The 21,803-nt window shown below is 38.2% G+C and overlaps 1 protein-coding gene, 1 long non-coding RNA gene and 1 pseudogene across 2 annotated transcripts; 1 reads left to right on the top strand and 2 right to left on the bottom strand.

The window, feature by feature from the left end:
• The first annotated feature begins 356 nt into the window (after positions 1–356).
• LOC144648353 (uncharacterized) lies at positions 357–3,668 on the top strand. The gene is made up of 5 exons (XM_078507939.1): positions 357–399; positions 784–891; positions 1,154–2,125; positions 2,760–2,971; positions 3,582–3,668. The coding sequence occupies exons 1-5, from the start codon at positions 357–359 to the stop codon at positions 3,666–3,668; spliced, it is 1,422 nt and encodes a 473-aa protein (XP_078364065.1).
• A 5,492-nt stretch (positions 3,669–9,160) lies between these two features.
• On the bottom strand, positions 9,161–9,958 carry LOC144648352 (uncharacterized; annotated as a pseudogene).
• A 4,341-nt stretch (positions 9,959–14,299) lies between these two features.
• Positions 14,300–21,492, bottom strand: LOC144652333 (uncharacterized). Its single transcript, XR_013570475.1, has 5 exons — positions 20,952–21,492; positions 17,166–17,402; positions 15,209–15,324; positions 14,911–15,029; positions 14,300–14,618 (listed from the first exon to the last, which is right to left on the bottom strand). It is a non-coding gene; the product is annotated as an uncharacterized LOC144652333 (long non-coding RNA).
• Positions 21,493–21,803: the final 311 nt, after the last annotated feature.

Here is a 21,803-nt window from a genome sequence, read left to right as displayed (position 1 = left end):
CTGATAACCCTAGTATTTATATTGTTGTCGTTGTTGTTTTTTGTCAACAAGCACAAGAAGAGGCCAATTTCACTGACACTAAAAGAACTGAACGGCTATTACTGAAGAGCCATGATAGCGTTTATATTCCAAAAGATATGTAAAGGAAACTGGTTGAAATTGCAGGTAACGCAACTATTTATTTTGTGTCATTCGATTCATTTTTATCTTTCTTTTTCAGGGGCCAAGAGCCTAGCACGTGATCTGCCAATAACTGCCTACAAATAACGATCTGCTCTGGCGCATTAGTATCTGACAGTGATTTTGCTTCAAATAATATTCTGCTCATAGTTGTATCCACTTCCGAGAAAAAAAAAATGACTGCTCGCTTTCCAGTATACTGCAGCTGTAGTACCAGAAGTTTGTCTACAGCATGTTCTTCTAGAAACAAAAAAAATTTGTCCTAGTTCTGCAGACCTTTACAATCTGGTTTCTTCAGGACTTTTGGTTCTGTCATACTCCCATACTAATGGAGGGGACGAGGAGGCTTTTCTTCTGGCTTACATGTGTTAATTGCGGATTGATTACACCAAAAATTGAGCCCCGCCCAGATAGGTCTCCTTTAAGCGTTTAATTCAATTTCCGTCGAACTTCCTTGCCATTCCCTTATGGGAGCCTCTTTCCCCGTCCGCCTCTCTCTCCCGGGGCATCTATCCTACCTTAACCTATAAATATTTTGTCCTTTGGCGTTCATATTAACAACGCTTGGCGTGACGTATTCTTGTGTTGTTTTATCTTTCTCAGAATGGAAGCCAAGTTATTGTCCACCACAAACAAGCGAAATACAGGAAATACAGACTTGCAGCTCATCCACTCAGGCGCAAATTTGTGCTGAATCAGCAGAAAGTGCAGGTGACACAAAAGCTCCGTAACACTGTACAAAAATGTTTCACAACAATTTTAAACTGTTAAAAGCATGTATGGTGTGGCTGTGCAAATACTTCGCCAAGTATTCATACAGGTTTGGAGCACGTTGGGAGGAGGATGGCACACCGGACTCTCTCAAAACGGCTTGAAATCGAGCCTGGGTGTAATGAAGCTATTGACCAATATTACTGATGTATAATTGTCAAGTAACAAAGGCTAAAACATAATGATGTTATTTTTATTCCAGAACGCGAGACCGAAGAAAACGAAATCGAAAAGCATAGCTCACAAGAACACAACAACACGTTGGTGAGTTCAAGTTATGTTCCCTCTTCACAAAAACGTCACGTTGTGCTTGTGGATCAACCGTTAAAAGGACTAGTGCCTGAAGAGCTGTGTTCATCATCGAGTGAAACTTCACAGATTAGAGGAAGCAGCAAAGAATCTTACTCTATTCTCCAAGAAAGATCTTCACCCGGCGGGAATGCGCCTGATGTTAGCATTGTAGCTTCCAGTCAGAATAGTCACGAGTTTGAAATTGAACAACCACTGTCGCATGTTACGTCTGAACGAACTCAATTTCACTGCTCGTTGTCAGAGTCACAGTTGGGAAAGTTGTTTGTCTCTAGCGTTTCATTTGATGAGGTCACCTCACCCCCCTGTATTTCGGATGGTTTACTTCCAATGCAGGAGGGGTTTACTCAGATAAAACCCAGGTATGCTTGTCAAAGAGAGTCAATATGTAATGACAATACGCCAGTCAAACGAAAATCACTTGCTGAGTCATCAAATTCGACGAATACTGTTGTTAGTCAATCCTGTTTGGTGTCAAACCATAACTTGTCAGTAAAGAAAATCCCGCTTGGAAATCAAAGCAACCATAGAAATATGACGTATCAAGAAAATGTTTTAAAGAATTTCGGTAAAGAAGTTGCCGTTTCGTCTCCTTTTAAAGGCAACGTCGGACATTCTTCGACTAGAAAAGAAATGTTGGAAAAAGCAAAAGCTGACTTTGATGTTCTGTTTATTCAAAACACGTGGAATCACAAATCGCAAACACCCGTACAGGAGTTTACTGCGTATTTATTTGAAATTGACAGGCGTCTATCGACAAAAAGGAAAAGATCGCAAACGGATGACTCTGTGCAGAAGACGCATTCATCAGTTGGAGTCAGACAGGGAAACAAACTGTTGTTAACGGACAGTCCAGTTAGTCCAGGTGAGTCTAAACAAGTAAACAAACAAGCAAACCTATCAAACAACCATCCAGTGAACGCACGAACTAAAAAGGACAGCCCGAGCAAAAAAGAGCAGACTTGTTGTTGACCTCCTTTTATCTCACAGTTACACAGCTAAGTGTCCTCTTGTAGTAAATAAAAAAATATGTTTATTTCCTTTTCAGGTTTTAATTATAGAGTTTGTATTCTGAAGATTGCATTGCCAAATCCCTTTTCGTTAGGAAATTCATAATGGAGCTTGACAAGCTAGCATTACTCGTTACTGTGGCAAAACTACTTATTCACTGAAATGTTAAGGAAAGGAAAATAGAAAATTAGTAGTCAAAATTATTACAATCTGGTCAAGTACATAAATAGCGTTTATAAATGTGAGGAGGTTTTTATTCAAAGGAAAAAAAGGCCGGTTTATTCACTTTTAATTTTCAGACAGCAGTCCAGCAGTCAATCTGGATCTTCTCAAGGTCAGCGTAGTAACCACTCGGTAAGTGCTCAGTGTCACTTATGACGCGTTAAGCAAAAAGCCGGATAAGGCCTAGAAGGTTGGAACAAAGCTGAGTAGTTAAACTTCGGTCTCTTTGTCAGTAAATTATGATACATTTTTCATATTTCTTGTAGCGGACATTATGGTGGGAGGAGGGGTTGAGCAAACTTTATTCTATATAAAAGATAACATGTTCTTAGAAACGGCTGACACACGAAGGGACATGCGTTCAAAGACGTGCTTCAGGGACATGTTTTGGAGACATGATGCAGGAACATGCCATGTTGCAGGGACATACAATGTTGCAGGGACATGCCATTGCTGCAGGTATATGCCATTGCTGCAGGTACATGCCATTGCTGCAGGTATATGCCAATGCTGGAGGCACATGCCATTGCTGCAGGTATATGCCAATGTTGCAGGCACATGCCATTGCTGCAGGTATATGCCATTGCTGCAGGTACATGCCATTGCTGCAGGTATATGCCATTGCTGCAGGCACATGCCAATCTATTTTTGATGGAAAAACAGGTACATGTAAAGAAGTATCCAAAAAAAGTTCTCTTTGTTTCCTTTCTTCCATGTGTGAAAATCACAGTCTATATATGGTTTGTAATTTGAAATAAAAGGTATTGGACGTTTTTTTTAATGTTAGATCTTTCTGAGTTGCTAGTTACATGTTAAAGTGACAATATGATTATCAAATTACCATACATAAGATTCTCGATTTTGATCGGTTCAGTGTGCGATCATGCGTGTCTAATTGGACAGCCATGCCATTCACGCATCATCAAGCATGTGTTTTTCAATGGGTTCTTCCTTGCTGATTTTCTACTGTTGCTACAGTAATGAAACGTTTTTTTTTAAGTCTAGACAAACTATTTTACGTAGTTGAAACAATTATTGTTAAAGAAACATAAATGGTAGCTTTCTATGCTCTGTCTTTCTATGCCTAGCAACCTCTTCTCATATACATGGGCTCCTCGCCTGCCGATTCTTCACCGGATGAAGGACCATTTTCTTCCATCATGAGTCTTTTGTAAACTGGCAAAACAACATTGTTCAGCCAGGGACTGAATTTCAGGAACTGGTCCTCCTTCAACCCAAGAATGCACAGCAGCTAACTATGCAAAATAACAGATTGAAACAAATCATTAAGCGTTGAATCTGTACAAACCAACAAACAAACAATAAACATTAATTATTAGCATAGTTTAGCATAGTTTAACATAGTTTTTATATCTCCACTTTTACATGTACTTTATGCAAATGTTTGACTTTGGCTACTTCATGTGATTAACACAACAGTTTTTGAATGCAAAATTAATTTGTCACTTATGTAGTTTAACATCGAAAACTTATCAGGAAGAAAAAAACAACTTAAATAAAATAGTCAGATGGCATATCTTACTGGGCTGTTGTGTCTCGTGCTGTAAGAATCCTTTTTGTGTTTGCAATTGAAGAGAGAACAATAACTCAAAATGTGTTGAATGGTAATGTCAGTAAAAGACACTGAAGAATTTTACTCACCACGTCTAAGAGGGCCAAATGGCCTTCCAGGAAAGCTCCCATCTCCTCTCTGAATGCAGCAACGTCCTCGTCTCTGAATGTAAGCTACGACGAAAGTAGTTTTTACATGGAATACCGTGCTGCTGAAGTGGTGAATTATAGCCCTCATACCCATCTCGCTTCCTCCGAATTTTTTCATGGCTAGACCAGAAGACGTGTTCAATCCGCCCACGTGGGCATATAAATCACATGTACCTGAAGCGTAAATTTCCATACTTCAGTGTCTGTAATATGTCACACAAGCTGTCAATAGAAAAATAAGCATTTTTTGAGCCTCGGTCAAATATTTCATTTGCATCGAACACTGGCAAATCTTGTATCAATTTGTTCATAAACATTTCTAGTTTTCTAAGAAAGTATCAAGTTTTCTTCCGATGCGAAATCAAGGATATAATGACCAGATAAATTAAATTATATTTTTATTTTATTGCTAAAAACGTGTCTTTGCCAGACTCGGAGAGGATTTTTAAAGACATTTTATAGGATATACAAGGTCTTCCTGCTTCTAAACGAATACGGTGCCCTGCCTTTTAAAATTTAAGTTCCCTTAATTAATAGACGAAGTTTGGTTAAAATCTATGCTCAGTTTTTTTTTTTCAGGATAATGACCTTCAAATCCATGTCAACTAGTCAATCCATCATAGTTTGACTAATTTAAAAATTAATCCAAGTGTTAATCTCGATTTCGGGAAAATCGAGATTGTTTGAAATAAAACAAAACAATAACAGTTGTTATGATAACCTAAAACCCACTGGAATCGCTTCAAAGGGCCTCCAAACGGCATAGAAACTCAAGATGTACATAGAGGATAGGTAAGTCAATTTTATTGGATATTTTCCCTATATTTTGAATTATTTTAAACGTTCGTTACATTCCCATCCAAATTCTTATAATAACGTTATTACACAATGTCATATCTAGTCTATGTTGATCGGGTCCTTAAGGAGCTTGGGCTACCTGTGCTTTTACATGGTATGAAACAAATGCCCAATCATTGGTCGAACCCAATCAAGTTGAACCTGTAATCTGTTGAATTAAACTCAAACATATACACTAGCAGAACAGAAGATTGTGTTGTTTTAAAATCTACCTTTTTACTAAAAAAACGTTCCGTAACAAAAGCAATTGATAAGAAGTTGTCAAAGTGTTTGGTATTAAAATACTGAAAACCGATGTTTGCCACCTTAAGTTGAGTTTTTGATTCAAATATATAAGTGTACAAAAAAAACAACTAACAAGCCTTTAGTAAACGGCCAAGGTTTGCTTGGAGATAACCAATTTCTCTTGATGAAAACCTACTTCAAAGCTTTAAAGCAGAAAATGTGTAAAATTACTGTGTAAGTTACTGTGTTGGTCATTGACTTTTGCAAAGGTGGCGGCTCTTAAAAGAGCCATTTTTAACGACCCCAAAACGTCCAAAGCGTCGAAAGAAGGGCGTGTAACTTGAACTTGAACTTGCACTTGAGCAGTGGCTCCTAAAAAGAGCCGTTTTGAACATTCACGATAGAAGGCGATTAGTTTCCATCAGCAGTTGAACCGTCTTTGTTTCTCTCTTCTGGCACAAGGGTTTTGTAGAATGAGCGCTGTGGCTTCGGAACGTACTTGTTTGCCATTTTGTGTAGATCTTTAATTTTGTAGGGGTTGATCGGAAGAGGACCGTTGTAGAGGGGAGGAGGGTGGTCTGAATCAACGTATTAACGTGATATCTTTAGGCGCTGCCACGGTTCAGTCGTGCTGAAGGTTTTCCAGAACCACACTTCGTCTGGATGGGCTACCATAACACACTTTCTGGTGGACGGATCTCGCCTTTCTCCCCAGCCAAAGTTCATCTAGGTGATGTCCATCAGCTTGAAGGAGTTACCCTCTGTGACCTTCTTCTCTAGCTTGTACTTTATACTAAAGTGCTCGTTCCAGTTCGAAAATTCTTTTTGTTTTATGTCTCGAACCTGGAAAACAACAAATAAAAATATGCATTTCGAATAAGGATATGAATTATTGACGGTTTGCTTTAAGCTAGCCAAATAATGTCATTATTTCTCTCCTAAATAAACAACAACACAAAATTTGTTTTTCTTTTAAAACATGTCAAAATTAATTATCCCTTATCTTCTGGCTGATAAAGTGAGTTCTTTCACATTAAAGAAATAAATAATCATTTATTAAATGGCTAATTTGCTTCAGTGATTGGATTTTATATCTACATGTAGTGTCACTTTCTTGAAAACTTAAGTGAAAACTTGGGTCAAATCCAATTATGTCTCCCCCGCAGGCGCTTCAAAATCATATGTTGCTTTTGCCTTGACGACACCAGATTGTAAACTGCTCTCATTTTACCAATAAATGCATTTCTGACTCCGCGTGCACATCACTTCTGTTCTTTTGCGTTTTTTTGTAAATCTCGTTACTTAAACAATTTGATATAAATAGGAACTTACAATGAACGGTTTTGTTAGCTCTCACGACCGTAAGCCAATCGTTTGGCACCAACACCTGGGCTGTCTTCTTTCTCTTTTCAATTTGAGTGAAGTCTCTGTGGTTTTCCAGAAACGTGTGGCCTCTCACGAGAAATTTGTGGTTTATCGCCTCATAGATTCCTTTCTGCTTGAGGTCCGCTTAAAACTTCACAAATAGATAGTTCTTGTTTTGACCGGTACACCCATCAGAGTAGCTGATCAGCGATCTGTAAGAAAACAAATAATGGCTCGAAAGAAATGGATTAAAGCACGGATTCTCTATTGCGATATCGGAAGTAATAAAAATTGGGGCTTTGGTATTTTAATAAAACTGCTGCGATGTAAACTTTACCTTGCTCCACTTCTGAATTCTGTGAGGAATGTATCCAGGCATGAGAACCACTGCAGAGGAAGCACGTTTGGCAACATTCTCTGCCCACATCATCATGTCGCCCTGGTTGGCTAGACAGTCGTGTATGCCGAAGTTATAAACCCAAAGCTGAATGGCGTAGAATACATCGCTGTGGTGAAGATTGGGTGTTGGTAGATTTTGCTCACAGTCAAATGTGATCATGTCTACGGCATCAATTGAAAGTGGCTTATTCTGTGGTCCCAGAACCCTTTTTTTTCCCCCGACCAGCTCTGCATGGCGGGTTCCTTTTGATTACGTTTGCTGTCGTAACTAGCTTGCGCCTCGTCTTGGTGCTCCTTTTGCTCCTGTATTAGCTCCTGTCTCTCTTCTCCTGAGCTGACTTTAATTGCTAAAGCCAGCTCATCGGACCTCCCGCAGGTATCAGTCCTAGGCAGACCAAAGCCAAGATTGAATTCGGTATTGAAGACACGCGATAGTAAAAATCAATATAGATCTTTTTTAAGTAGTAATTCTTAGGAGAAGGCAAAAATCAACAGGCCCGACAAAAAACCCGCAATATTGTTGAGGCTATAGATTTTTAAATCTTGCGAACTGGCATGCGGATACATTGGTAACCCGCCCATTTGGTTTTTAGCCATTTGGCAAAAGGGGACTGTTTTTTCTTTAGATTGTCATTGTCCCGCGATGTCCTAACTTGTTGGACATGAAACGCTTGTTTTGCACACACAAATATATGTTAAGTTTCTTAAGCTGTCAACCATAAACTCCAAGGTGTTGTCATCCACAAATATGGGATGATTAATCTGGTGACTTGAGGGTTGCTGCCGACAATCTCTGAGATGTCTTCTTAAACGAAAAAGTAGCCCTCTTGACAATAAAGTGCCAATTATGTTAGTAAGACGCAGCTTGCTGATTCGAGTTCCTGTTAAGTGTAGTTCCACTAGGTGTCTCAGCCTGCTCAGTCCCGCTAGCAATATACAGGAGCCATCCAAAAAGTAACTGTTGAAGAAATCAACTGCTATGATCTTTTTGCAGTGGCGAATAAAGTAGAGACTCGACGATCCTTGCAGCACGATTTTGTTATGAAAATTTGTTCCAGTAAAGAGTGATCATATAAGAGAGAACCCCACCTCCGTGATACTGTGCGTAAAACAATTCGCTCAGTAAATAAGATAAACGAGAAGATCCTTACCAGAATGTTTGCAGCGCAATGTTTACGTGAGTTAAGGCTTTAAATTAACTGCCTTTATTTTAAAAATCAGACATTTCAATACATACTCTTCTTTTTGAGTGCCAAGTTTTTAACAAATCTATTGAGCGCTTTTTATTTTGCGATTTTAGCAACCGAAGGCACTTTTTCGATAAGAGTGAAATAACATGGATACCAGTTTATATTCAAGCCGATGTTTCAAGAAATCAAATGAAACGATTTCTCTGTGATTTTATAATTAGATAGTAATTAGATAGTACAAGATCCACCAAATGCCAAAATGTTATTCAATCTGGCCCTGTGAAAGTTTTCTCAATAATGTTTTTAGGCTGCTTTGTACTTTAGCACCTCAAAACTTCATCCGAAACTTACTTAAATGCAAGTTTAGCTGTATGGATCGATTTTCAGTCGAATATTCACAGTGGCAAACAAGGTATTGAGCCACCTTTAGGATTTCACGCCAGCTGTAGGCTTCTTGGTAGAGTAGATTTTTATGTAACAAAGCGATATCTTCATTAGTATTTGCTTTGAAGTCATTTAGGTCCAGTTCAGCAACATCGGATTTTAAATGGTTACCATTGATTCCAACTTTTGCACTGAATCTTCTTTGACTTCCTTGATATTGCTTTTGATAGAGTCCAGTTTGTCTGGACGTTCCAATTTTTTACTGAATTATGAGCCAACATCATCAACCACGTTGGAAGTGGTTGCCGACATTTCAGTTTATTTTCCCCCACATGCGCATCGTCTTTTTTCTTGTTTTTTTTTTTTTGGTTTGGCAATGGGTTACTACTGTCAGTGCTTGATGATGATCTTTTTTCCTTTTTACCTTTTTTGTTCCAGATGTCCACATAAAAGCTATGCTACATAGTTTCGTTGCTTGCCCCAATGCCTTGAGAGAAGAAATTGAAGGTGCAGCCTGTGTAATTCTACGACGAGGCAAGACTTGCAGCGCATGTGAAGGCTGCCATGCTTTGTTGAAAGTGCGAAGGAAAACGGGGTGGAAATCCCGAAATTCCAGCTGCCCGGAAACCAGGATTGAAGGCCATGGTCTGATGCATTTGCCCATGTTGTTGGATGTGAGAAATTGAAACCAGGGGTGCTCGTTGACGTAAGACTGCAACCTCTTAATTTGAAGCTTCATTCACAGTGTTCTGGTTGGTGACACTGTTTGGAGTGGAGTGTTTTTGTTTGGCACTATATCCACTGATAATGTGAGACAGTTTATTCCGTTCATTCTCATCTATTTCATCGTAGTCGTCCAACGAAGATTCAGGTGCATGGCCTGTAATTTCACAGATAACATTGCGCAGTTGACCAGACTTCTTCAGTTTTGACTCCAATGTTTTCCTTTTGCTGTGGTTTGTCAACTTCTTATTTTTATTGAGACAGGAGGCCATGGATTTCATGATATTGACGGGTTTTTTTGGTGTACCAGACATTGGGTGACTTAAGACGATAAATGGTGCTCAGATAGAGTGGCTCTGTGTCCTTGATTCCCTCGGGTCGCTTGGACAACCACAGCTTGAAGAGCTCCACTGGATCGGTTTTTCCGCTATCGGTGCTATACATAACTTGTGGTGTTGTTCCTCGCCTAATTGTGAGTCCACTGTTTCATCTCGGTAGCCATGCACACTTTGGCCTTTCACAAACAGACAGATCTCTTATTGTAAATGCGGTATGAATACGATCCCCAAGGTTCAAAAACACTCTGGTGGCAACCAAACCCTTTTCATTCCAGGCTTTTAAGGAAAAGCGAACATCCGAATGAAGTTCTCTAGGTGCAGCATCAACATTCTGTTTATCAGGGACATAAACATCGCTTTTCGACAGGGGGTCCATCCCTTAGTTGACTTTTAAGGTGTTGAAAGACGCCGCTTCAATATGACTAAAATACCATGTTTACAAGGACTAGATTAAAGGCCAAACATTTGATCAGGAAACGAAGTTAAAAGAAATCAAACTGATATATTGCTGTTGTTGTTGATATATTGCTGTTTTAGGTTAGTACGGGTATTGATATTCTTTTCTCTACAATAGTTTCTTTTGTCGTATCAGTGTATGCATTTCCGGCCCTATGCCCACTTAGTGCTTTGGCAATAAGTCAAGTAAGTGAAGTGTACGCATTTACACACCTCGACTGAGCCTCCGTGGACGATTTTGTGGAACGGGCGGCCACCCAGGTCTTGTGTCATTCCTTGCTGCAGAGTGACCAACAAAGAAACGTCATGAAGTTTATGGTTCAAGTGTATTGCCAATACTACCGATAAAATACTTCAATAAAATTTAGTATTTACTCACTTTGATTCTGCGGCCTATCATGCCACGCTGGAGGCTGATCTCTTGCTACAGAGTGACAAGGGAAGAATTAGTCAACAGAAAGCAATAAGCCAGGCTTGACTTATAACAAAAGGAATAAGTTAAAAATTATGTATTAACCTCGACGATGAATTGCTCTTGCTGATCGTTGATCAGATCTTTCTGTAAAAATGGAGATGAATTTTAATTATTATTATAAGCTACCAGTTGGAAAATGTGAGTGCACAGCTAGAGCCGGGCGAAGCAGATGCACTCTAAGCTACTCTATAATTTTTTCTGACGTGAAACAATTGTGTGTTTACCTCGATGATAGAAGGCCTGCCTCATCTCCCCATCTCCAAATAAAAAAAAAGTCCGTCCCTTAGTTGACTTTTAAGGTGTTGAAAGACGCCGCTGCAATATGACTAAAATACCATGTTCACAAGGACTAGATTAAAGGCCAAACATTTGATCAGGTTAAAAGAAATCAAACTGTTATATTGCTGTTTTAGGGGTATTGATATTCTTTTCTCTACAATAGTTTCTTTTGTCGTATCAGTGTATGCATTTCCGGCCATATGCCCACTTAGGGCTTTGGCCATAAGTCAAGTAAGTCAAGTGTACGCATTTACACACCTCGACTGAGCCTCCAGGGGCGATTTTGTGGAACGGGCGGCCACCCTGGTCTTGTGTCGTTTCGTGCTGTGGAGTAACAAACAAAGTATTAAATCAGTCAAATATAAGTATTAAATTAGTAGGTTTTTTTAAGGTTTAAGTTTATGGCCAATGTATTTACCTAAACAATATTTCTCTAACATTTTGTATGCATTAACACACCTCGACTGAGCCTCCAGGGGATATTCTGTGTGAGGGGTGGCCACCCAGGTCTTGTGTCATTCCTTGCTGCGGAGTGACCAACAAAGAAACGTCATGAAGTTTATGGTTCAAGTGAATTGCCAATACTACCGATAAAGTACTTCAATAACATTTAGTATTTACTCACTTTAATTCTGCATCCTACCATGCCACGCTGGACCCCGCGCCAAGGCCGATCTCTTGTTACAAAGTGACAAGGGAAGAATTAGTCAACAGAAAGCAATAAGCCAGGCTTGACTTATTACAAAAGGAATAAGTTAAAAATTATGTATTTACCTCGATGATGAATCCGTGCTCTTGCCGATCGTTGATCAGATCTGTCTGTCAAAATGAAGGTGGATTTGATTATTCTAAGCTACCAGTTGGAAAATGCAAGTGCACAGCTAGAGCCGGGCGAAGCTAGATGCACTCTAAGCTACTCTATAATTTTTTCTGACGTGAAACAATTGTGTATTTACCTCGATGATAGAAGGCCTGCCTCATCTCTCCCCCCTCCAATAAAATAATGGTCCGTCCCTTAGTTGGAGAAAACTTAGTTGCTAAGTTTTCTCCAGAGACACTGGTCGGATGTTAATCAAATTAATACAAAAAATTGATTCCCCCCCCCAAACCCTACGGGCTTGCTAAAGTCAGATTCGCTTGCAATCCAGCGCAACTTAGGTCCTTAATTGAGTACAGCTGAGCTTTGTTTGAACCTTAATTGATCATAAAAATGGAGCATTTCGATATACACGGCTGGTTTAACTGAGAATTTATCATTGCCACCTAGTGAAATGCATTGTCCAATCATAATCATTCTGAACAGATCTAATCCTTTTGATGATATTTGTTGCTAGTAAGCCGGACAGCTTTGGCACAACACTGTTGGCACAACATAAGCTTACCTTCCTCCGCCTTCCTTGTGGAATCGTAGTGACCTGCTCCTTAGAAATGAAATGCAACGAAAAAGGACTCTTCACTGGAAAACGTCTCTGAAACAAATAGAAGCCAAGGAACAGACTCATTGGACGTCACCACCACTATGGTGATTTGAAGTACTTCTGCACACGTTGTCATGATCAAATCTCCAAGAAAAAAAATTGATATCTCACTCAATTTGTCTAAAAAACAAACAGTTGTCTTGAGTAATAACCTTGTAAAAGAAAAAACGGAGAAGTTGGTTGCAGTTTCGTGTTGGTGATGGTTAGTTGAAATTATATCCTACTTTGACAAGTCGAGTTCTAATAATGGCATATACACTGTAGGTTTTAAGACCGTATCGGGTAGAATCGGTCCTAACCTCTTAAGACGGGCCGAGGTGTGGACCCATTGGGCAGCACTTTCTGTAGCTGCGGCCAGATCATCGTACGTGATCTTGTACTCCAACTGTTGGTAGGTGCTTATGTTAATAGCACAATAACATATTTAATTCTCTTGCAGCTTTCTTTTCTGTGCCTTTCTCTTTCCCTTTCAACTCCTCCATCTTCCCTTCTTGATCTTCTGTCTTTTCTTTATCTCTCTTCCCTACCACTTCTATCCGTCTTTTTATGCTCTTAACACTCTATAGTGTAAACTCTTATTTTCTTTTCGCCAGTTGTAGGGTAAATTTAATATGCAAGGAAATTGCTCAATGTTCAGAACTGAGTGTGTGCATTTAGACAGTTTACAAAACACAATAAACCTACATGCAAGATGGATGAGTGGATAAGAAATTGAAAGGACGATGAATTACCTGACATGTTACATAATTATGTATTTTAGAAACAACTACTGAACATGTTTCATGTCTTAGCAAGTACAGAATATCTGTTTGTTCCCAGGGGTAATTCTATAACTTTCAGAAATTTTTGCATTGCATTGCATTGGTGCGTGAATCGGCTTGTACGGGTAGTGTGGTAATGGAAAAGCAAAATACAGTGAATGCTTCTTAAAAAAAGGCGTTTGAAAAAGTGAAACAAGGTCCTTATAAAACCTTATATCGACACGATTAAATTGTTTCTTTCTACTTTTAAAATACCAAAAAAATTACAATTGTCATTTGAGAGAACAGATAATCGAAGCTTTTTTTAGTACGCAACACTGTTCTAAACTTCATTGAAATCTGTCGTTACATTTGTTGGCGAGAAAAGTTCCTTTTGATATTAAATATAAAACGCTACGCTACGCAGTCTCTTGCAATTAACCAGGCACTCCCACAAGTCATTACACAAAACCTTGGAAATTTGGATCAACGTGGTGGTAGTTCACTTCAGAAAGATAGCGTTGTTATTGGTCTTTTCCTTCTCCTTTTATCGGGGAGATCTTTTTGTTGATAACTCAAGTTATCTTGTAGCTTTTCAGCCTCTGTTCGTCCTGTCAAAAGAAAATTGAATAAAAGTGCTTTATTATATAATCTTTTCCGTTTTTTGATGGATTATAACTGACGGAATACAGTGGAACAATTGCCCAATGAAAATTATTATTTTGTATCTAGATAAAGCTTTCAACATTTATTTATTTTGATTGGCTTACATGGCAAGATATATGAGTTCTATACCATTTGATTAAAAAATTTATTACTGAAGTGTATGAATCAAATGGAGAAATATTGTCATTGACAGATGAAGACCTTATATGACATATAGCTTTTATATTCAACTCGACACACCTTTTTACGACTGACATTTTAATTCAGAAAGGATAGTAGCTAGCCCAACTTCATTCACATGGTTGGTTGGCTGGCTGGCTGGTTGGTTGGTCCATCAGCTGTTAACTTTTTTTTCAACTCCATTAACAAGCATATGTAATAGCAGATGTAACAGTAAACCAATATATGCACTCTGTGGTGCTAATGGTAATTAACCTTTTATGGGGATTTATGGGTTAAATAATAATTTCTTAGCCATTATGCCCCACCGGTACTGCCTTAACTTGTACACTGGAGCTCTGTAGTGTGTCATACCTGCCAACCCCCAGGGTACAAAAATCTGGAAACGTCTAGAAATCTTTGCATTGTAAGGATATCATTTAAGACAATGTATGAATACTCTCTGAAAATCAGACCGGGAGACTTGATGAAAAACTTGGAGACTTCCTGGAAAATCCGGAGAGTTGGCAGGTATGGTGTGTTCTATCCTTCAGTATTTCTGAAGAAGAATTTCTAGGGTTCTTCATTGTAAAGTTTGAGTTATTTCACTAACCTCTTTTTCCTTCATTTTAGCTACTTTTTGTAGCCCAAAATAGCACATTTTTGTTCTTTATTTCTTTGGCAGTTTTAGTGCTTAAAATCCTACGAAAACAATGATTGACATTCTTTAAATTCGAATGGCTGAACAAAAATTGATTTCTGGTAGTTAAATTGTGTTTACTAACAATTATTTCTAACAATAATTTTTGTCAATTTCACAAAATGACAGAATTGCAAAATATTTCGACATTTCAATTTGTGTCTCCTTGACTTGCACTGATCGGCAGTCAGGAAACACGGTAACATTATTGTCCCATATATTGCACGCCAGGATAGATGCATGATAGCTTTGATGTGTACGTATTTATCACTCAAATACTCACTTAAGAACGGACATTTGAAGTACATTTCTCTGCTTCTTTAAGACTGTAGATAATCAGGATAGCTACAGCCCCATCATCCCTTGCCTGCCAGAGAAACTAAAAATGAACAGCCAATATATTCATTGTCAACAGAACATCAAATAGTATTAATGCAATTTTGTGAAAGTAAAATTTACGAAGATAAACAACATTTTGAATAATGTGAATATTTTATAAATTACAGTAACTGTTAATTGCAAAGTGTGCATGCATATTAAGATTCATAAGTACGCTACCTCATCTAGGGAATGTGTTGCAAGTGGAAGTGCAACACTGCAGGTATGCATCATGTGCTGCATGATGCTGGCCACTTCTTGTGTTCTTGACAAACTGTGGGCTGCGTTACCAGTATCTGCATGATTATCAGGGAATATATGTTTAATAAGTGAAAAAATGAAAAGATCACACTTCCAAAAATGAAAAGTTATTTATATTTCTATTTTTAAAAGGTCTTGAGAACAGCAGACACGTAAAGATTTTAAGAAAAACGACAATTTTTTTAAGTTTCAAAGACATGTTTCGACAGAGCATCTGTCATCTTCAGTTGAATGGTTTACAAAGGACAGTGAGTTGAATAATAAGTAGAAAAAATGCAAATTAAGACAAGTAGTAACAACAGAACGTGAAAATGTGTGAATTAGAAGGATAATTTTAGATTTACATGGTGTAATTGCTGATTGAGGCAAGGTAGTTCCTTTTGAATATGGATAGCCTCCTTAAGCTTAAGTTGAAAGCTGGTAGAGGCGTGATTTAAAATAGGAAAGCTATCTATTGAACACAAGGAGCGACAACGTTCAGAATTCTGAAGGTGTTTGAAAATGTGGGAGGCCTTATCACTGGCTAAGTGCTCATGCACGCGTGTGGCAAAATATCGGGTGGTTTCGCCGACATAACAAGCATTACGCCCGCACATGCAAACTTATAGACCACACGTGAACGGAGACCGCCGGGGATAGGGTCTTTCACTCCAAAAAGATTACCGATCTTAAAAGAAGAAAAAACTAGTTTGATATCTAAATCATTACAATAGCGCTTAATTAAGTGTTTAATCTTTTTCTGAGTGACGACAGAAAAATAGCCTACGTACGGCAGCTTAAAGTAAAATGTGGGCAAAGTAGTAGGGAGGGAACCTCCGGGACAATGGTTGCTATGGATACCAGTGATGTAACGGTTAACTACTTTTTCAATTAAATGGGCAGGGAAAAGGTTCTTTTTTAGAATTTCAGTAAGCTTGGTTAAGTCCTCGTGTAACCCCAACCAGGTTTTATTGATCTTGTAGGCCCGGTCGACAAGAGTTCTAATGAGACCTACTTTGTACAAGTACGAGGTGAAGGTAAAATAATTAGTTAATAGCCCAGTAAAGGTTTTCTTGCGGTAAACTCTAGTAAGGAAAGAATTAGGGTCATTATTATCAATAAGAACATCAAGAAAGGGTAATTGGCGATTGAGTTCTTTTTAAATTGTAAACCTTATGTTAGGGTGCCTAGAGTTAATGTAGTTAATTTTGTATTTTTTAACTACATTAACTCTAGGCACACGTGAACGGAGGTTCTACATGGTTTTGTGTTTGACAGTTCAAGCTGTGTAATAATTTGCCACGTTTTCCTAGTGCGGCTTGTTTTGCCTTATTTCTATTTGCCAAATATGCTTTTAAGCTCTCAAAATGTTCGTTCTGGAAGAACAAGGACTAAAAATATTCCATGAAAATGTTGATGTAATGCCGAGCCTGGCTGTTTAATTATTGCAACGTGTTGCTTGTTTTCACGGGTGACATTTATCTTTTCCACCAAAATGTTTTGTTTAGACAAGACAATGGTTTCCATCATCAATATGACTGCTTGAACGGTTTCTTTTTTTTTCTTTTCTTTCCTAACTGTAACGATTTTCAGTAGAAAACTTTAAAATAATGGTCAAACATTTTGATTAATAATTTCTATTTTAGAGCATCAATTAAAAACTGTTTAAAAGGGAGTTTGGCTGCTTTGATGGGTTCAGATTGCGTTTGAAAATAAAATGCAGTTTCTGCGCACTTTCAATAGAATCAATGTTTATAGCAAAAGTATGATTTCTAAACCCCATAAAAGGTCATCAGTGTTTAAATACCGTGAAAAATGTTTTTAATTTTTCCATCGGAAAAATTGCCTACCACTTATTTCACAACAGTTTAGACCAAAAATTTAAATTCAAACATACCAGACTCTAATCCAAAGAAGGCAAGGTTCTCAATATTATTGTTCCCACTGCGAAATGTAGAGCAGAACAATCAAATTTCGACAAGCCTTACATAGTACTGAGTGTTTTTTTTAACATATACACATCAACGCCTGTCAAAAAATAATAAAAGTGTTTTCATACCCACTTCTGGCTTCTCCTGCAACTCCGGCCTCTGCCCGTCCACGGTAATAAAGATGGATCGTTTGGGCAGATTTCCTGGAGATAAATGAAAATTATAAGATAACATCGTGAAGACCGTAGTTACCCAGTGAAGTTTTGACTCTTTATAATATACAGTCCTTACAAGATGCTGTAATTTGATACAGCATCATACTTTATTCAATAAGTCTGCATTCTATTACAATCAAAGGCTCTATGAGCAAAGTCGTGAATGTGGTATATTATAAACTGATATCCCAGAATTAGCCAAAATAAATTTTAAATGTCTGCTGACAAACAACATTTTTTGTAATTGTCTATGAAATCTGTTAACATATGTCACAGTTGAGTCATGTTTAAAATTCTAGCTGGTAAGTGATAAATAACCCCATATTCTAACTGAAAAATAACCATCCAGTAGTCCATCGAGGCCTTCTAGCTAAGCAGCTAAGAAGTGAAGATTATTTCAGAGCTTAAAATAATTAATGCTGAGAGAGACACGTATAGTGGTAACAAGATATGAGGTACCTTAAGATGCTGCGAAGCTGGTAATGGAAAGAAGCTAGGGATTTTTTTCCACCAAACTGTTTCACATTTGCTAAAGGGTTCTTTAATTAATAACCAGGTAGCTCAGCCATTTTATACAGGACAGTGGTATTATTCGACATACATTTTTCTCTGTTAAAGAATGGCAGACACTGTGACAGAAGGCAAATAATTGAAAGAAACTAACAGATGCCTCATACATGTGACTTCTAAGAATTGAAATTGGCAGGAAACAGTAAAGCCAACATAATTTATTATCAATTTAGAGGCGTGATACATGTAACAAATGAAAACTGCTGCTTATTTCCTTTTCTGGTATCTTTACTTGCAACCAAAAAGTTTACTTTACCCCTTTACATGCCACGAAAATCATCAATGCATTTTAATCAGCCTTATTAATTCATTTTTAAATAATCTCTATACATTGCCAGCCATCCTGCAAAGATCTGGTGGCCATGTTGGATTAAAGGATCTGAACCTTAAAGCTTGTTTATCTTTTACTCTTTGTTTTCAGCAGTCAATAACAATAACTCCAAATATTTTATTTTTCAAGCTGTACAGTCTGCTAAAAGTCAATTTATAGAGAGCAGTATTCACTGTTTGTGAAAAATATATGAGAGTAAATTTGAAATAAAATTCTTTTTCTGATCATGTGTTTCATACAACGTTACGGCAGGAGGATGTTCATTCCAGCCCACACCTCTTGACAGCCTAGCCCCATGCAGAGTTCAGTGATGTGTTGTATTGCAGGATATTGTTTTGGCAAATCTATAAATTAATTCAAAATTCTACGTGCCTTGTTAAAATAAATCTGTAGGACAACACGTACAACAAACCATCTAAGTGTACTGCCTCGTCCCCAGGCGTCCTCGTCCTTGGTCGTGCACGGTTCGCTTGGTGTTGTGGGACTGACGTGCACGGTTCGCTTGGCGTTCTGGGCCTGATGCGCTCCGCAGCTCGCTCCCTAACCATCAATCCCCGCGCTCCCTGTTTTCCCGCCTTACCGCCTCAACGTCCGGCCAATCGGCGCCTGGGGACGAGGCAGCTAAGTGTAAGCAATTTGTTATTTATCAGCATGGCATGCAACCAGGTTCCTTTTTGGCTGAGATAAGGGGGGGGAGGCATAGGACATGTACAGAAATCGACCTTAAGGTTACTATTGTTATATTAGTGGCTATTACATTTTAGCGCTTTTAGTGAGTTGGGCGAAAATCGCTTAATTTAGTACTTGCTAAAATTTGTCTTGGTCAAATTTCAAGTACCCCGGTACCTCCCCGGTACCCCCTTCCCACCCTAATGGAACACAAAAATGGATACTGGTAACTTTGTTCTTTTAGGCAATGCAATTTATATTCATTCAATGTCAAGATATGGTAGTCTTTTTCTTTTACTGAACATTTATTTTCTTCTTAGCCATATATTAATCACCAGCCAGTAAAAGCTGGTTTACACGATATATTTACTATTTTTTGAAGTTTTTGGAAAATCCCTATATAGTCGCTAAATCTTGCTCAGAAAAAATCGTTAAAATTAATAGCTGCTAACAATAGTACTCTCTCAGTATTTCTTTGAATGTCTACCCCATAGCACTCAGTGGATGTTGACAAAGCAAAAAATTACCTGAGTGCAATGATACACCCCTGGAGAACTACAATTACCACAGTTGAACTAATATGTCCCTTTTTTGACAGACCATGTGTATGAAGAAAAAATAATTGTAAGGGTTTGATGCATAATACTGTGTTTACAAATGTAGTTTTGCCTTCAAAAGCAGAGCAAATTTATCATTCACATAACATGATAAGGCTTGCTACCTAATGAGCTACGAATGCCAGAGGAAATTTTGATTTAACTTTAAGTCATGAGATAGATGTACTTGGGAACTTCGTTAACGAGAGTGTGACAACGAATATAAAATATTACGAGATACAAAAACTTGACGAACGTGCAAATGAATGATCGACCGAAAGACAAAGCAAGCCAACTATAGATATCTCTAATTGTTTCCAAACGCATCAGTTTAATCTTGCTGAGTGAGACTAATTTGTAGCGGAAAATACTGCCTTATTTAGGGTGATTTATTACTTACCCACTATTTGATTGCATTTCAATGGAAGATAATTTCATATCCGCGGACTTTCAAAATAAGCTATTGTTCGGCGTGCAAGTTTCTTGCTTCCTTGCATTGGCCATCCTTTCCATTGCATTGTGTGTAAATGTGGATTCGAGCACTGGCCTCACTAGAAAAATTCCTTCCAGAAAGGAAAAAGTATTCGTATTCTCCTGATGTACATCCATAAAGTTTGCATTACAACTCGGGAAACCAGCCCTTCACGTTCATCCGCCATTTTGAACTTAATTTAAACTTAATATAAAATTGCCAGGTTACCAAGGGAGTTTACACAAATTTAATTGAAGCAGTCCGCTATAAGTCGTTCTTTGCATTCACGACTTAAAAAGGAGTGGGTCATGTTTCCTTAAGAAGCCTCACGGTACAAGCATGCTATTTGTAGGCCTCCCCCTCCCCGCTTTTCTATCCCTCACCCGCTTCTGGGAAGGATGAGGGGCTGAAGTAGTAGTTGGTAAGCCTGTTACCACACCATATAAAAATAATTTAACAGACAGAAATCAATATTATATGCATTTTTGAACTCTCAAATCTTGGCTGCATAAAAGAGGTTTCAGAGACACCCTCAAATCATACTGGCCCAATTTCAGACCTTCTGATTGTAGTACTTGTTAATGATCACTAATGGTGATTTGGTTTAAGATTTATGTCTAGACAACTTGGATAAATTACGAAAGGTAAACATGGTTAAGTAACCAAATGACCAGGAAGGGATAATCTCTTGAGACTAATACCAAAGGGGCTAACAGAAAAGTTAAAAATTTAATAATCTGGGTCTGGGTAGTGAGATTTTTCTCTCAATTTAAAGTTGCGTTATCCTATTCTATATAATTGAGATGCAGCCAAAAAGCAATTGGCCATTGCTTTAGTGTCTGGATAAAAGACATAATTTTTGGTTATATGGAGTTCTTTAGGTTTCATAACTGACCTACCCCATTACATGTGTGACCTTTCCCTCAGCCATCAGGTCTACCAATATCTCATTAAGGAAATACTGCTCTCTTCCAACAGGCTTGCCTTGTATATTCTTAACTTCATAGCAATATTCTATGTCAGTAATACTAAAGATTTTTTCTCGATAGAATTGCAGACGGTATTTCCCAAGATGTTCCCAAAAAGCCATCTTTAAGAGGAAAAGAAAATCTATGTTTGGTTAACGAAGGAAAAGAACGATCAATTTGCCTTAGCAAACGACGTAAAACCTTGTTTAAAAAGGGCTTTACCTTGCACAAGAAAACAGGAGTGGATGTGCTACTTGTAGTTGAAAGTGACAGAGAGCGTCGCTTTTTGGCACTGGAAATCTAAGAAATCAATTTATGGAAGGAACGCTGCGAAGTAAAGATTCGAGGGAAGTAAATGCAAATTCTCTTAAGGGAACAAACAACGAAGAAAAAAACGATGATGTACTACCATTGGAAAAAACACCCAGTCCTATCGGAGGGGGGACTTAACAAGCTCAACCAACACAGTCTCGTATTGCGAGAATTGTCAACTGCTCGACTTAATTACTTTAGTTAATGATAACTATTATTCTGACACGATAAATAAATCACGATGTTCACACTTAAGGGACAGGTGGCATAGGCGTGTAGTGGGGACATAAAGAAGCAACAAAATTAAAATATGAACACAGCCACAGCGACATGTCCCCTCATGTGTGCAGATAACTTTTGACTCATGCAACACAAATTCATGCAATATTTTGTCCCAGTACAAATAAACTGTTCACTCCAATTCCTGGTTTTGTATGTTATCACAATCGTAGCTAGAATGTCTTTTTTGTT

Source organism: Oculina patagonica, chromosome 4 (assembly GCF_052425735.1).
Source record: "Oculina patagonica isolate OP01 chromosome 4, crgOcupat, whole genome shotgun sequence".
NCBI lineage: Eukaryota > Metazoa > Cnidaria > Anthozoa > Scleractinia > Oculinidae > Oculina > Oculina patagonica.
This window is presented reverse-complemented; position numbering and strand designations above follow the sequence as displayed.

Excerpts from the sequence above, each read along its gene's own strand:
- LOC144648353 (XM_078507939.1), top strand. The coding sequence starts at position 357 with ATGACTGCTCGCTTTCCAGTATACTGCAGCTGTAGTACCAGAA. Across the intron at positions 400-783 it reads CTGCAGCTGTAGTACCAGAA|AATGGAAGCCAAGTTATTGT; the intron begins GTTTGTCTACAG and ends TATCTTTCTCAG. Across the intron at positions 2,126-2,759 it reads GGACAGTCCAGTTAGTCCAG|CGGACATTATGGTGGGAGGA; the intron begins GTGAGTCTAAAC and ends TATTTCTTGTAG.